Raw genomic sequence first — 16,160 nt, 5'->3', positions numbered from 1 at the left:
TCAGGATCCGAACCGCGTCTGTGACCTACACCACAGCTCATGGCAGTGCCAGATCCTTAACCCACTGAGCAAGGCCAGGGATCGAACCCGCAACCTCATAGTTCCTAGTCGGATTCGTTAACCACTGAGCCACAGCAGAAACTCCTGGACCCCAGGAATTTATTGGGGTAGCGTGTGTCTTTGTATGTGGGATGCAGAATGTGTGTGAGTATAAAATGTGTAAACTGATGATTGAACAGTGGGATGAAACTGGAAGTTTTTTGGTTTGTTGTGTTTTTGTTTTGTTTTCCTTAAGCAAGTATTGTTTTTACTTCTGTTGTAGGACAATGGTTGTCTATTTCAGAAGAGTCCTTGTATTTAGCAACTTGATATTTTGTGAAGAAATATTTGTTCTAGACTGTTCCACTGTGACATGTGTTTTCTTTGTTTAGCATCTAGCATCTCTCCTGCTCCATAACAAGTTTGCTACAGAATTTGTTGCGCATGGTGGAGTACAGAAATTACTGGAAATTCCTCGTCCTTCTATGGCTGCAACTGGTGTGTCCATGTGCTTGTACTACCTGTCCTACAACCAGGATGCCATGGAAAGAGTAAGTCCAGTCCCTTCAAATGTATGGAAATAGGATAGCATGAGGAACACTCTTACACAGTCACGGGACAGCCTTTGGATAAGAAAAAATGAATAGTTGGATTAAGTTTTAAAGAAGCAAGGAGCATGAATGTCTGATTTTTACAAAGCATTCTAAAAATGTAAAATTTTTTAGGAGAAGTCCAAAATGTAAAAATTTTTAAAAAAGGTCCTTTTTGTTTTTTTGAGTCTCTGAAAAAGAAAAATTCAAGATGGATTGGGGTCAGGGAACTTTTTTAGTTTTTGCCATTTCTTTTGCATTAGAATTATTTTCAGGTTCCTTTCAGATATCCCTCAGTGGAGTTATATTTTGCATTTTTGTGTCAGTCTGTTATAAAAACAACAGATGATAACGAGATGATGGGTTGTATATGTTAACAAATAGCTTGGTGGAGATAGTAAAATCATTCCAGTTGTTCTCAGAGCTCCAGAGGTTCCCCATCTGGTTCTTCTGTTTTTCTAGTTGAGACTTAGTGACTAAAAAAAAAATGTAAGTGGGTTGTACATTTGAAAAGACATGGGTCCCTAGATACCACTAGCAAAGTTCTTGTCATTTCTGTGCCTGTAATATTTTTCTAAAGTTCTGTGTGGTGGAGTAAAGTTGGTAATTTCTTTTTTTCTTTTTTTTTTGTTTGCTTTTTAGGGCCACACCCATGGCACATGGAGGTTCCCAAGCTAGGGGTCGAATCAGAGCTACAGCTGCCAGCCTACACCACAGCTACAGCAACGTCAGATCCGAGCCATGTCTGTGACCTACACCACAGCTCGTGACAATGCCAGATCGAGGTCAGGGATGGAACCCCCAACCTCATGGCTCCTAGTCAGATTTATTTCCACTGTGCCATGATGGGAACTCCTGAAGTTGGTAAATTCTTCTTGAGCCATGTCTGTATTTATCTTTACATGTTTATTAATAAGGTAATATTTTGATTTTAATTTTTTTTTTACCCCTTGAGATCAGTATTATGCAAGGATGTGTAGTCTTTTGAGAATAGTAACCTAACTTGTGTATGTATATACAAAAATAATTGTGGTTAAGATGAAAAAACCTGGGCAGTGCTTCATAATTCATAGTCTGACCTACAGGAGACAAAAAAATGTGTGTGACAGTGCGTGAATGGATACTTAGTAGACTTTAGTATCAGAAGGTTCAATCACATTTATCCTCCTGGGGAAGTCCCTTAATTTTCTGAGCCACTTCCTCATCAGTTAAGTGGAAATCCTAATACTTACTTAACAAAACGTTGTGAGCATTAAAGGATGTAAATATTTGCAAAATTTCATTCAGTATAGGTTTAATGTAAATATTTCTCTAAATTTAGGTTATTTTTAGGCTTGGAATAGATTGTTAGAAAATTTTATTTGTAACTTAAGCTTTAAACTCAGAATCAGTTGTCCAGGGGTGATTATTGTATTCTGCAAAGACATCTAACTACACTGGTGAACTTTTCATCCCCTTTGAAGGTTCCTTTCCCCGAAATTTTAAAAAATTATTTTTATTTTTTTCAGGTTTGCATGCATCCCCACAATGTTCTGTCTGATGTGGTGAACTATACCTTGTGGTTAATGGAATGTTCTCATGCCTCAGGATGCTGCCATGCTACCATGTTTTTCTCAATCTGCTTCTCCTTTCGGGCTGTGTTGGAACTCTTTGACCGCTATGATGGTCTCCGTCGTCTCGTGAACTTGGTGAGATCCTTCAGTGGCTTCTCTTTGTGCGAAGTAGGGATATTCCTTCAGACCCACCGACTGGAGGAATTTTGCTGTCATTTTTATGGATGAAGTATTTTTTTCCTCCTTCATTCACAAGTTTCTCTTCTTCTTAAGTGGTTAGAAGACTGTGCCTTTGTACTTTCTTTTTATTTTCTTTTTATTGAAGTATAGTTGATATATAATGTTCTGACATTTTCTGCTGTACAACATAGTGACCCTGTTGTACATATATATGTACATTCTTTTTCTCATATTAGGACTGTGCCATTGTAGACTTGCCTTGGATATAGTTATCTAAAGTGGAACAGGAGTTCCCCTCGTGGCGCAGTGGTTAACGAATCCGACTAAGAACCATGAGGTTGCGGGTTCGGTCCCTGCCCTTGCTCAGTGGGTTAGCGATCCGGCGTTGCCGTGAGCTGTGGTGTAGGTTGCAGACGCGGCTTGGATCCCACGTTGCTGTGGCTCTGGCGTAGGCCGGTGGCTACAGCTCCGATTCAACCCCTAGCCTGGGAACCTCCATATGCCGTGGGAGCGGCCCAAGAGATAGCAACAACAGCAACAACAACAACAAAAAAAAGACAACAAAAAAAAGACAAAAATAAAGTGGAACAGCTTAATCTTTCTAAAAGCTATAGTTTGTGCCTCTGTGTATTTCAACATGATTGAAAGCTATGCAGCTTTTCAATAGATTTAATGTTTTAGTTTCATATGGCTGCTCTCAGCATGTATAGACCGATGTACTTTAATTTTTATCATACTTTAATTTTTATCAGTATTCTTGGGCATAAAAGTTTACTGAGATCTTTCTTCTTTTCCTTTTCCTTTTTGTTGTTCCTCCTTTTTTGGCCCGTTCTTTTGCCTCTTTCCCTATAGATCAGTACTTTGGAGATTCTAAATTTGGAAGATCAGGGTGCACTTCTGAGTGATGATGAAATATTTGCTAGCCGCCAAACTGGGAAACATACCTGCATGGCCTTGCGCAAGTACTTTGAGGCTCACCTGGCCATTAAATTAGAACAAGTGAAGCAGTCACTTCAGAGGACTGAGGGTGGCATTCTTGTTCATCCTCAACCCCCATACAAGGTGAGAGAAGCTTATTTTAAAAGGGAATGTTGTTAACACTCTGTAATATCTAGGGCCTGAAATGCACATTCATTATCAGTGGAGTCTAAACATGTGAGATGTACATTGTTGAATTATATTTGCACTGTTTGGAGGCAGAATACTTGAAAATGAATGTACCAAGAAATTACTTTCTCTCAGTTTTAAGTTGCTACTTCTCTGGGATACCGGAACTAAAAGATGAACTGAGATGTGTGTAAAAGGGCTTGCTTTTTTGGAAAAGTGCTAGCTATCCTACCTTCTATGTGAAAATCTTTTCTGAAAGAATCCATCTTTAATTCCACTTTACTGTCATTTCTGAACTTAATTGGTATGTTTTGGAACAAAGATTAGTATCTGCACAGTTCCTGCTGTGGTGCAATGGCTGTAGCTTATAGCTCTGGCTCAGATTTGATTCTTAGCCCGGGAACTCCATGTGCCATGGGGCAGCCAAAAATGAAGAAAACTCAAATTGAATAGAAACCATTTTGTGTGATGCATCTTAAGCTGTGAAATATATGCACCAATTATTTGAACATTGTGTTATTTTTTAAGCAAAAAGTATTACAAGTCTAGTTTTTAAATAAAAGATTAAACATTATTTTTATATATTCATTTTTTCATATGTGGGCTATGGACTGAAGAATTGTAGGATTTGAAAACAGTTATTGGAGTTCCCATCGTGGCTCAACAGTTATGAACCTGAGTAGTATCCATGAGGACATGTGTTTGATCCCTGGCCTCGCTAATTTGGGTTAAGAATCCTGCATTGCCGTGAGCTGTGGTATAGGTCACAGATGTGGCTTGTATCCCTCCTTGCTCTGGCTGTGGTGAGGCTGGCAGCTACAGCTCTGATTTGACCCCTAGCCTGGCAACTTCCATATGCCTCAGGTGTAGCCCTAAACAAAACAAAAGAAAGAAAATTCTTAAAATTATTTAGCTTTATTATTAAAACCTGTTGGGGAGTTGCTGTCATGGCACAGCGGAAACTAATCTGACTAGGAACCATGAGGTTGTGGGTTTGATCCCTGGCCTCGCTCAGTGGGTTTAGGATCTGGCGTTGTCGTGAGCTGTGGTGTAGGTCACAGATGTGGCTTGGATCCTGCATTGCTGTGGCTGTGGTGTAGGCTGGTGGCTACAGTTCCAACTGAACCCCTAGCCTGGGAACCTGCATATGCCATGGGTGTGGCCCTTAAAAAAAAAAGTAAAAGTTGGCCATTGAGCTGTGCTGGGGAAGATAAGGCAGATTGATAAAATTCTTTAATAATAATATACTTTAATAATATATATCTCTCCTTTTAGGCATGTTCGTATACTCATGAACAGATTGTGGAAATGATGGAGTTTTTGATAGAATATGGCCCAGCACAGCTGTATTGGGAACCAGCTGAAGTCTTCCTCAAACTTTCTTGTGTCCAACTCTTACTGCAGCTTATTTCTATTGCCTGCAATTGGAAGACCTATTATGCAAGGTGGGACCTGAGAAAGGTTTCAAATGAAGTTAGATTCTGCTTTTTGCTAAAGTTAATGTTGGTTTTCACATAGTGTAACAAATCTTTGTTGAATGAAATTTTGGGCTTGAATCTGAGAAACTAGATTAAGCGTCTTCATATCATTTGTAATTTAGAGAGTAGTTGGTCTTGGCTTTAATAAATACTGCACAATAGGCAGAGATCAACATCTGTACTCTTAGAAAATGTTATGTAAGATTATATATTTTAGCTGCAGAGGTGGGGTTGAAGTCCTATCTTGAGACTGGCGTCCAGTATTCTTTGGTGTTTAGACTTTAAATGTCTCTAGTGCTTGACAGCTATATGTAATATTTATCTTATCTACATGTAAAACTGTATTTTTTGCTCTTATGATTTTCACCATTCTGTTAAAAACAGAGCAAAGCAGGACAAGGCTCAGAAGAAACAGTTAATGCAGTCAGGAGATTGAGGACGATGTAAAAAGGATTAAAACTGTATTTTGGAAAAGATGGAGTCTGAAGGGAAGATAGTAATGAAGTTTAAAACCAGTGGTTCTTGACCTCCGTTCCTTATCCATCCGTTCCTTTATCCACTACCATAAAAACAAGAGGGTCTTGTTTAGGGTACATATAACTTATTTGCTAAGTCCCAGGTTATCAAATCTATGAGAATACTTTGGAGTGGCCATTTTCAAACTTTCTGGTCTCAGGATCCCTTTACTGTATTAAAAATTATTAGAACCCCCAAAAGCTTTTGTTTTTATATTAGATCCATTAATATTTAATGTATTAGAAATTAAAACAAAATGTAAAAATATTTATGAATTATTTAAAAATCTGAACTCATTGCTTATTAGCATTTTTTTTTTTTTGGTCTTTTAGGGCCATACTTGCGGCATTTGGAGGTTCCCAGGCTAGGGGTTGAATTGGAGCTGTAGCCACTGGCCTGCGCCACAGCCACAGCAACGTCACAGATCTGAGCCGTGTCTGAGACCTACACCATAGGTCACGGCAATGCTGATCCTTAATCCACTGAGTGAGGCCAGGGATTGAACCCGAATTTTCATGGATCCTAGTCGGGTTTGTTAACCACTGAGCCACAACGGGCACTCCCTTATTAACATTTTTTAATGAAAAGTTTCTCTAAATAACCAGATGATTTCAGCAAGTTTTTAAAATATCTGGCTTAAAATCTCATATCTCTTTCTGTATTCAATCTTTTGTAACATCACACATGATACAGGCTCTGGAAGGGTCTCCTATACACTCATGAGAGAATGAGAGTGAGAAAGAAAAATAACATCTTAGTGTTATTATGAAAATAGACTTTAGGAGTTCCCCTTGTGGTACAATGGGATTGTCAGCATCTCTGAATTGCCAGGACACAAGTTCGATCCCCAGCCTGTCACAGTGGGTTAAAGGATCCGGTGTTGCTACAGCTGTGGTTCAGATCTGGGAACTCCATATGTTGCAGGACTGTCAAAAATGAAAAAAGTGTCCTTTTTTTTTTTTTTTTTTGGGCCACACACACCCATGCATGCAGAAGTTCTTGGGGCAGGGATTGAATCTGAGCTACAGCTGTGACAGTGCCAAATACCAACTGTTAGGCCACCAGGGAACTCCTACAAGCTTATTTTTAAAAATAAAATTAGGAGTTCCTGTCATGGCGCAGTGGTTAACGAATCCAACTAGGAACCATGAGGTTGCGGGTTCGGTCCCTGCCCTTGCTCAGTGGGTTGACGATCCGGCATTGCTGTGAGCTGTGGTGTAGGTTGCAGATGCGGCTCGGATCCAGCGTTGCTGTGGCTCTGGCGTAGGCTGGCAGCTACAGCTCCGATTCGACCCTTAGCCTGGGAACCTCCATGTGCCGCGGGAGCGGCCCAAGAAATAGCAAAAAGACAAAAAAAAAAAAAATTAAGGAGTTTTCCTGTGGCACAGCAGGTTAAGGATCCAGGGTTGTCATTGCAGCAGTTGGGGTCGCTGCTGTGTGTCAGGTTCGATCGCTGGCCTGGGAATTTCCACATGCCTTGAGTGTGACTCCCCCCCGCCCCCGCAAATCAAATACTTGTTTTCCTTAGAATATATAGAACCTTAGAAATGAAAAATATTTTTAGCCACTGTTAATTTCAGTTGTCTTTTTTTCATAATGTATATAAATATACATAATTGAGATTATAGTATTTAATCAGATTCATCTTTTAAATGAAATAGCTCAAAATACATCAAGGTACAGAGAATGATACAACAACTGCTCCATACCCAGGGTTGGCATATTTCTGTATTTGCTTCTTTTTCAGTTCCTTTCCTTTTTCTGCCTCCCTAGAGTGACTGGTCTTCTGAATTTGGTGTATGTTCTCTCCATTGATGTTATGCTATACATACATGTAGGTGTGTAAATAATAATATAGTATTTCATATGTTTTAAAGTTATATAAATATTATCCTATATGTGTCTTTTGCAACTTGCTTTTTTCACCCTTATTTTTATTTATTTTAAAATATAAATTTTAGGCATACAGTCACTTTTTTTTTGGCTGCTCCACGGCATATGGAGTTCTCCGGTCAGGGATCAGATCTAAGCTGCAGTTTTAACCTATGCCACAGCTGCAGCAATGCCAGATCCTTAAACTCCTCTTTCAGGCTGGGGATTGAACCTGCGTTCCAGTGCTCCTAAGCTGCTGCCCATTCCGTTACACCATAGCCATTGTTATATGTTTATTTGTGTTGATATTTACCTGAACTTTTGTGTTTCTGTACTATAGTTTATTCTCCCATTGATGGATATTTGGTGTCTATTTTTTTTTTCCCCATCAAATGAATGGTATCAGGAACCTCTTTTTGGAATCTCTTGAATATATAATGTGTATGGTCTGGGTTATAGTGTGTCCATGTTTCGTATTCGGTAGATGCTGCCAGATTGCTTGGAAAATGCTCATACTATTTTCTTCCTCCAGCAGCAGTCTATGAGTGTTTTCATTTTTATACCTTTTTGCCAATACTTGGTGTTGTTGGATTTAAAATTTTATATCTTATTTTTTTATTTCATTAATGTATTTTGAATCTTTTTTTTTGTTTTTTTGAGTTCTTTGAAAATAATTGTCATTAGCTGCAAAGTAGTTCATCATATGAGTGTACCATAATTTAACACATGTGATCCTATTGTTTTGTGTTAAGTTTTCTTAATTCTTTTGCTATTTTACATGATATAGTAATGGATATCTTAATATATAAATATTTGTTTGTACTTCTGATTATTTCCTTAATAGGAAAGATTCCTAGAGGTGAAATTCTGGGCCAAAGGCTATAAGCATTTTAAGAACTTTGTTTCATATTTCTAGATAATATTCTAAAAAGAATATGCTAGGGATCAGATCTGAGCTGCACCTGTGGCAGTGCTGGATCCTTAAACCCACTGTGCCGGGCTGGGGATTGAACCTGCATCCCAGCACACCCAAGATGCTGCTGATCCCGTTGCGCCACAGTGGGAGTTCCTATCTTTTGTTATCTTAGCAGTTTGATAAGTTAAAATTTCATCCCTATGTTTTTTGAATAATGTCATGGTGATTTACAGATCCTCTCTTGATGCCATGGCTAGGGACAGGGCCATATAGGTAGTAGTTCTGATCCATTTTCTGTCTCTCTGTCTCTGTTTTGACTGTTGCTGTTTCTTGTGGCTGTATCCTAGCTTCCCTTAGATTAATTCTTCTCTCTATCCAGGAATGACACTGTGCGCTTTGCTTTGGATGTCCTGGCTATTCTCACTGTTGTGCCAAAAATTCAGCTCCAGTTGGCAGAATCAGTGGATGTACTGGATGAGGCTGGTTCCACTGTCTCCACTGTAGGTAGGTTGTACCTGCCATTTTTATTATTGCGTGGTCTGGATTTGTTTCTTTTGCCATTCTGGTTGTAGTTACTCGACCTAATTTTGCAGTCTTAGAAGGTATTGTAGAGGAGGGTACCTCATAAGTCATGTCATCAGTTGCTTATAAGGCAGTCATGTTATTAGTGAACTCAGGTTTTCTGGGTGGTTAGGCATTTCTACTGTAATGGTACATGTGCATTCCTGAAAACCTTGTACTCTGTAGTGTTGTGCTAAAAATAGGATTTATGAGAAAAATGGGTTGGGTAGACAGTAAAAAAAAAACTTAAGCAGCTCTGTAACCTGAGCCCTAACAAAATTAGTAATTGGCAAACAGTTCGAAATGGATAGAAGCTATTATATACAAAAACAAAAGGTAAATACACTTTGTTTGAAAATGGCTTTTATTAAGAGCAGGGCTGATGAGAGCTGCTGCCAAGATGAGCATGGAAAGAAGTGTGACTGGCTGTGGGTCCTAGTGTGCACCACACTGGGGAGAAAGTCCAAGGCATAGCTACTTGTTTTTAACTTTCTTCATATATAGAAGAAAGGATTCCTGCTGCCACTACAGCAGCCAGGCTGAAGGCTTTTTGGTTTTCTTTGAAGGTTTTTATTTATTCCCACTAATTTTGCTCTCCTTACCTAGGAAAAATTATACATGAACCTTGGTAACTTCCACATATTACTGACATCATTCTGTTATTTAACAACAGCATATGAGATACTGCATCATAAAGATAAATTGTAGTAGAACTTAACTGCATTTTATACAAACTATTGCTTGTACTTAAAAAAAAAAAGTGCGGTAGTTTTAAGTGGAACAAAATGAATAGAACTCCAAATTTTGACACTTGAATAACCATTCAAGTTGGCCATTTTTTTATGAGGAATAATGTAATATGTTTCGAATTTTTTTTCCTTGATAGGTATCAGCATTATTTTGGGAGTGGCAGAGGGTGAGTTCTTTATTCATGATGCTGAAATTCAGAAGTCAGCACTTCAAATTATCATCAATTGTGTATGTGGTCCGGATAACAGAATTTCTAGTATTGGCAAATTTATATCTGGAACTCCTCGGAGAAAGTTGCCTCAGACTCCCAAAAGCAGCGAGCACACTCTGGCCAAGATGTGGAATGTGGTCCAGTCCAACAATGGCATCAAGGTGCTTCTGTCCTTATTGTCCATCAAGATGCCCATCACAGATGCAGACCAGATCCGGGCCTTGGCCTGCAAGGCCCTAGTGGGCCTGTCTCGCAGTAGCACCGTCCGGCAGATCATCAGCAAACTGCCCCTGTTCAGCAGCTGCCAAATCCAGCAACTGATGAAAGAGCCTGTGCTGCAGGACAAGCGCAGTGACCATGTCAAGTTTTGCAAGTATGCTGCTGAGCTCATTGAACGGGTGTCAGGAAAGCCACTTCTCATTGGCACCGATGTGTCCCTGGCACGACTGCAGAAAGCAGATGTTGTTGCCCAGTCAAGGATCTCCTTTCCTGAGAAAGAGCTGCTTCTGCTGATACGCAACCATCTCATTTCTAAAGGGCTTGGGGAGACAGCAACCGTGCTGACTAAAGAGGCTGACCTGCCCATGACTGCTGCCTCCCATTCTTCTGCCTTTACCCCCGTCACTGCTGCTGCTTCTCCTGTTTCCCTTCCCCGTACACCTCGCATCGCCAATGGCATTGCAACTCGACTGGGCAGCCATGCTGCTGTGGGTGCCTCTGCCCCTTCTGCCCCCCCTGCTCATCCTCAACCACGGGCCCCCCAGGGCTCGCTAGCTCTGCCTGGCCCATCTTATGTAGGCAACTCCCCTTTGATTGGTAGGATCAGTTTTATCAGAGAGAGGCCATCACCCTGTAATGGCAGGAAAATCAGAGTGTTGCGGCAGAAATCGGACCATGGCGCCTACAGCCAAAGCCCAGCCATAAAAAAACAGTTGGACAGACATCTTCCTTCCCCACCTACGCTGGACAGTATCATCACAGAATATCTTAGAGAGCAGCATGCTCGATGCAAGAACCCAGTTGCCACCTGCCCACCTTTCTCTCTCTTTACTCCTCACCAGTGTCCTGAGCCAAAACAGAGGCGGCAAGCGCCAATAAACTTTACCTCAAGGCTAAACCGCAGGGCATCATTTCCAAAGTATGGAGGGGTGGATGGCGGATGCTTTGATAGGCACCTTATCTTTAGCAGGTAAGGAGAGGTTATCTCACTCCTTGGAAACTGGAATGATTTTTCTATTTATTTATTTCATTTTTTCAGGGCCACTTCATATGGAAGTTCCCAGGCTAGGGGTTGAATTGGAGCTCTAGCAGCCAGCCTACACCATAGCCATAGCAACGCAGGATCTGAACTGCGTCTGGGACCTACCCCACAACTCACAGCAATGCTGAATTCCCTACCCACTGAGTGAGGCCAGGGGTCGAACCTCCATCCCCGTGGGTACTAGTCAGGTTCATTTCTGCTCTGCCATAATGGGAACTCCTGATTTCTCTATTTAAATCAAAGTATGTGGGCAATATCAGCATAGAGTAATTAGTCCAGAAAACCATTTGTTGGCCTGAAATACTAGGAATTAACACTTTGTGTGAATACATGAGCAAAGTGACTGTTCCCTTTATCAACAATAGGTTCCTTTTGTTACTATTGGCAATATATTTATAAGACACTCAGTGTTCTTGTTCTAACTAGTATGTCTTCTAGAGCTCATGTAACACTCTGTCCCTAACTAGGCTCCCAAATTTGTTTTTGTCTTCATCCAAGTTGTCTCCTATTTTGATTCTTTACAAATATTACACAAAGGTTACAGGATCTCAGATTTTGGTGTTTTTTTTTTGCTTTTTAGGGACACACCTGAGGCATATGGAAGTTCCCAGGCTAGGGGTCAAATCAGAGCTACAGCTGCCTATCTACGCCACAGCCAGAGAAACATCCACACCTGAGCCTTGTTTGTGATCTACACCACAGCTCACAGCAATGTCAGATCCTTTAACTCACTCACTGGGGCCAGGGATCAAACCTGTGTCCTCATAGATACTAGTTGGGTTCATTTCCACTGAGCCACAGTAGGAACTCTGGAATCTCCGATTTTAAACATGGGAATTTTTGTTATTATTAAAATTTTTAAGTAGGTACTTTTCTCTCATTTAAAATGAAGATGAACCACTGAAGGTCACTATGATATTTTGGAAGAACATTTGAAACATAAATGCTGTTTTTCCTCTGTCCTTCTAACAAAGTTTTATTTTTCTGAGTCCTTGCATGCTTTTTGTCTCTGATTCTCTCTCGTTTTTTTTTTGTTGTTGTTGTTGTTGTTGTTTTTTGCTTAGGTTCCGTCCTATTTCAGTGTTCCGGGAAGCCAATGAGGATGAGAGTGGCTTCACCTGCTGTGCATTCTCAGCACGGGAGCGGTTCCTAATGCTTGGCACCTGCACTGGGCAGTTGAAGCTGTATAATGTGTTTAGTGGACAGGAGGAGGCCAGCTATAACTGTCACAACTCAGCTATCACACACCTTGAACCTTCCAGGGTAAATGTCCCTTCCTAGATTTTTCTCCATCATTCTTCTAGGATAGGTTGGTGAACTATAGGCATGTGAGCTGGCTCATTGTCTGTATTTGTACATGAAGTTTTATTGGAACACAGCCATGCTCATATATTTATGTATTGTCAAGGCTGCTTCTGTGCTGTAGTGGCAAAGTTGAGTCCTATAGTTGCATACAGCACAGATGATATGGGCTGCAAAACCTGAAGTATTTACTATGTGCCCCTTATGTTTGCCAACCCTTGTTCGAAGATCTGAAGATATATAAAGTACTGTGATTTTTATGAAAACAATTGTGACATGATTCCAGTGGTGAGTCATTGCATATTAGTACTAGTCCGTGGGTGAAATTGATGCCTTTGCTGTTTCTAAAATTCAGGACTGTTAAAATGACAAGGATAGGATTTCCCATCATGGTACAATGGTACAAATTTGACTAGGAACCACGAGGTTGTGGGTTTGATCCCTCGCCTCGCTCAGTGGGTTAAGGATCTGGCATTGCCATGAGCTGTGGTGTAGGTCGCAGACTTGGCTCGGATCTGGCATTGCTGGGGCTCTGGCATAGGCTGGCAGCTACAGCCCCGATTAGACGCCTTGCCTGGGAACCTCCATGTGCCACGAGTGCAGCCCTAAAAGGACAAAGACAAAAGCCAAAAAAAAAAAAAAAAAGATGACTAGAATGGTTTTTTCTCTTTGAAAAAGAGAAACCTTTAAGAATCCTTAGCTAAAAAATATAAGTTGTTTTCAGTTGACTGATGTTTCAAGTGAGGGAGATGGAGAAGTATGGCCAAATATTAGGAAAGGAGGAATCATCTTTGACATTTTTCCAAGTTTTTCCCCCTACCCTTGTAACTGTTATATTTTATGTTGCTAGTTCAGGAGCATTTAATATTCTCTTAAATTTAGTTATTCTTTAGGACATAAGAGGTGCATGTTAACCTAAATCCTAGCAGCTTCTGACCATTTCTTTGTTCCTAAGAGTTTTCCTATTTTTTAAATAATCCAACAATGTATTTTATGCCTGTATTTTAGAATGCTAATGGCAGATGGCATTTATATAAATATGTGATTACTCACCTTGGGCCTCCATCTCCTTTTAGGACGGGTCCTTGCTGCTGACATCTGCTACTTGGAGCCAGCCTCTTTCTGCACTTTGGGGAATGAAATCAGTATTTGATATGAAGTATGTATCTACTTTTATAACCTAGTCTGTTTTACAGTTTACCCCCTTCATCTGATTCTTTGACTCAGAGTCTTTTGGGAGAAAGAGGAATGCTATAAGTTATATTGCTGACCTCTCTCTTCATCATTTTCTGTGGCACATGTTTAATAAGATTTTCCTCTTTTCTTTTTTTTCTTTTTTTCTTTCTTTTTTTTTTTTTTTTTTTTTTTTTGCTTTTTAGAGCTACTTTTCTTAATTCCTGGATATTCTTACCAGGTATATACATCCCATCACACAACAGACTCTTCACTAGTCCCAAATGATAACTGTATTTTCTCATGTTTACATTTTTAAGTTGCAATCTTTGCCGAAGCATATTTCAAAGGCACATCTACACAGCCATTTCTTTAAGTAGTGCTCATTAATTATTTTGGATCTGCTTGGACAAACTGATGGAGGGAACTTTATTTTGAAATTTAAGCATACAATGTTTTTCTCTTTGAGAGGTGAGAATCTTTAGGATAATATAGTCATGCAGGAGGCTGAGGGTCATTTGATTTTCTGTCAGTTGAGTATGTCTTGAAGGTCAGTTACATCAGTACTTCTGTTGTTTGTAGGCATTCCTTTACAGAAGATCACTATGTTGAGTTCAGTAAGCACTCTCAGGATCGGGTCATAGGCACAAAAGGAGACATTGCCCATGTAAGTACTTAAGAATCTATTGCTTTCAAACTGATTTGCCTTTTTGTTCATACTGAAATTTTCTGGACTGAATGTGAGAACTTAAGTCCCATGGGTGATGAGAAATTACTCGGTGATACTCTTTCCAGATAGAATCTAGAAGTGTAATGAAGCTATATGGGAAAAATGTGAAGAGATTGAACATGAACTTAATCTGGCAATTTGAGAACAATTTCATTAGCACAGCAGATATTTTCAAACACTAAGTTTTTGATGGAAAAAATCTTTGCCTTTAAGGAATCTCATTGGGGAGATAGTAAATGAAGCAGATAATATGGTACATCAGGCGGTAAGTCGTGCTAGAGAAAAGAAATCAGGGTAAGATGTAGGAAGTGCTTGGTGGGGTTTGGGGGACTTCTTTCTTATCTAGGATAAGTCAGTGTCACTGGGTAATGTTTAAGCAGCATCTTGAAGGACATACGGGCATCATGCAGATATCTGGGGAAAATGATGTAAGACAGGGAATGGCAAGGGAAAATCCCTTACTTGGGAGGTGGGAGGGAAAAGAGGGAGGGGTAAGAGTTGAAGTCAGCTGTGGGGAGTGGGGAGGACATATTATGTAGTATTGTTTAAGATCTTTGGCTTTTCCTCTGAGATGAAGACACTGGAAGGTAAGCAAGGAGGCATATGACTGGATGTCAAATTCTTAAAGTGTGAGTCTGGTTTCTGTGAGAGAAGCTAGAGCAGGCTTTCCAGTTAGGAGGGTGCTGTGCCAGCTAACATGTGAGAGCTGCATTGGGGCTGGGTGCATGTGTGCATGACGAAGGCAATGGGTTGTGATGTGGCTGGGCCCTGGGGTTTTGGATACATGAAGTTTGTGATTCTGTTAGATGTTCAAGTAGGGAATGGGCATTTGAATATACAGATTGGGGGTTCAGGAGAAAAGTCTGGGATGGGACATAATAAATATAGGAGTTATTCACTTGTCTATAATATGAACCATTAAGGAGGCTAGAGAAGAGAAGTGTGAGGACAGAGTTCCTGGCATGTGCCAGTATTTAAAAATTTCCATGTAAAGAGGAACTTGGGAAGGAGAACAGAGAGAGTGGCTAGTTAGGTAGCAGGAGACCCCAGGAAGAAGAAGGCAAAGGAAGACTTTGAGGAAGGATTGATCTCCTGGGTCAGAAACTGCTGCCGGGTTACATAAGATTCAACAGTTGAGAGATGACCTTTGACTTAACTATTTGGAGGTTATTGTTAACCATGTTAGGAGCTAATTCTGTGCACTGGGATGAAAATCCAATTAGAGTAGGTTCATGAGAGAACAGGAGAAGTGGAGAGACCCTGAGTCTAAATGTCTTTTGAAGTGTTTTGCTGAAAAACAAAGCAGAGAAGTAGGGGTAGTAGCTTGAGGTGGGGGAATATGGTTTGGTAAAGGGAGAGTTTCTCCCAAACTAAACGTTCAAATAGTAGTACATATAACTACCACCTAGATTCATCAGTTTAGTATTTTACCATATTTTCTTTCAGTATAAATGTGTGTTTCTGAATCATTGAAAGTGAGTTGGAGACATTGTGACATTTGGTCCCTCAGTCTTATAGCATGTATATCCTACAAATAATGACATTTTATTACATAATCGCACTCTTATCAAATATAAGAAAATTTATAGTAATTCCCAAATATCATTTTTCCCAATTGTTCCTGATGTGTTTGGTTTCAAATGTTTTGGGTATTTTTTTAACCAGGATCCAGCCAAGATTCACATAATTGCATTTGGTTGTTATGTCTTAGTAATGTTTTAAAGCCAAGAACCATTTCTCCAGTTTTCATGACATTGACTTTTGAAGCGACCAGGCTAGTTGTCTTGTCCCGTGATCTGGATTTGTTTGATTGTTTCCTTCTGGTGTCCCCTCATTTGTTCCTCTATTAAAGGAGGATTTTTTAAAAAAAGATTGGAAATATTGTAGCATGTCTTCTAAGCTGATGAGAAAGATCTGGTCT

At 40.0% G+C, this 16,160-nt stretch overlaps 1 protein-coding gene across 8 annotated transcripts in view; it reads left to right on the top strand.

The window, feature by feature from the left end:
• Positions 1-16,160, top strand: part of DCAF1 (DDB1 and CUL4 associated factor 1) — a 79,302-nt gene that overhangs the window by 41,114 nt on the left and 22,028 nt on the right. For all 8 annotated transcript variants that reach the window (XR_007134360.1, XR_007134361.1, XM_047775469.1 and 5 more), the window contains 9 exons: positions 432-590; positions 2,138-2,317; positions 3,215-3,424; positions 4,745-4,914; positions 8,631-8,755; positions 9,699-10,962; positions 12,099-12,297; positions 13,413-13,495; positions 14,092-14,176. Coding sequence is in view for 6 of the 8 variants with exons in the window: in XM_047775469.1 (XP_047631425.1) it covers positions 432-590; positions 2,138-2,317; positions 3,215-3,424; positions 4,745-4,914; positions 8,631-8,755; positions 9,699-10,962; positions 12,099-12,297; positions 13,413-13,495; positions 14,092-14,176 (2,475 nt within the window). In the remaining 2 variants the exon portion in view is untranslated. The remainder of the gene's footprint in view (positions 1-431; positions 591-2,137; positions 2,318-3,214; positions 3,425-4,744; positions 4,915-8,630; positions 8,756-9,698; positions 10,963-12,098; positions 12,298-13,412; positions 13,496-14,091; positions 14,177-16,160) is intronic.

This window comes from Phacochoerus africanus, chromosome 1 (assembly GCF_016906955.1).
Source record: "Phacochoerus africanus isolate WHEZ1 chromosome 1, ROS_Pafr_v1, whole genome shotgun sequence".
NCBI lineage: Eukaryota > Metazoa > Chordata > Mammalia > Artiodactyla > Suidae > Phacochoerus > Phacochoerus africanus.
Note: the sequence above shows the minus strand (reverse complement) of the source record. Positions and strands in the feature narration are given on the sequence as shown.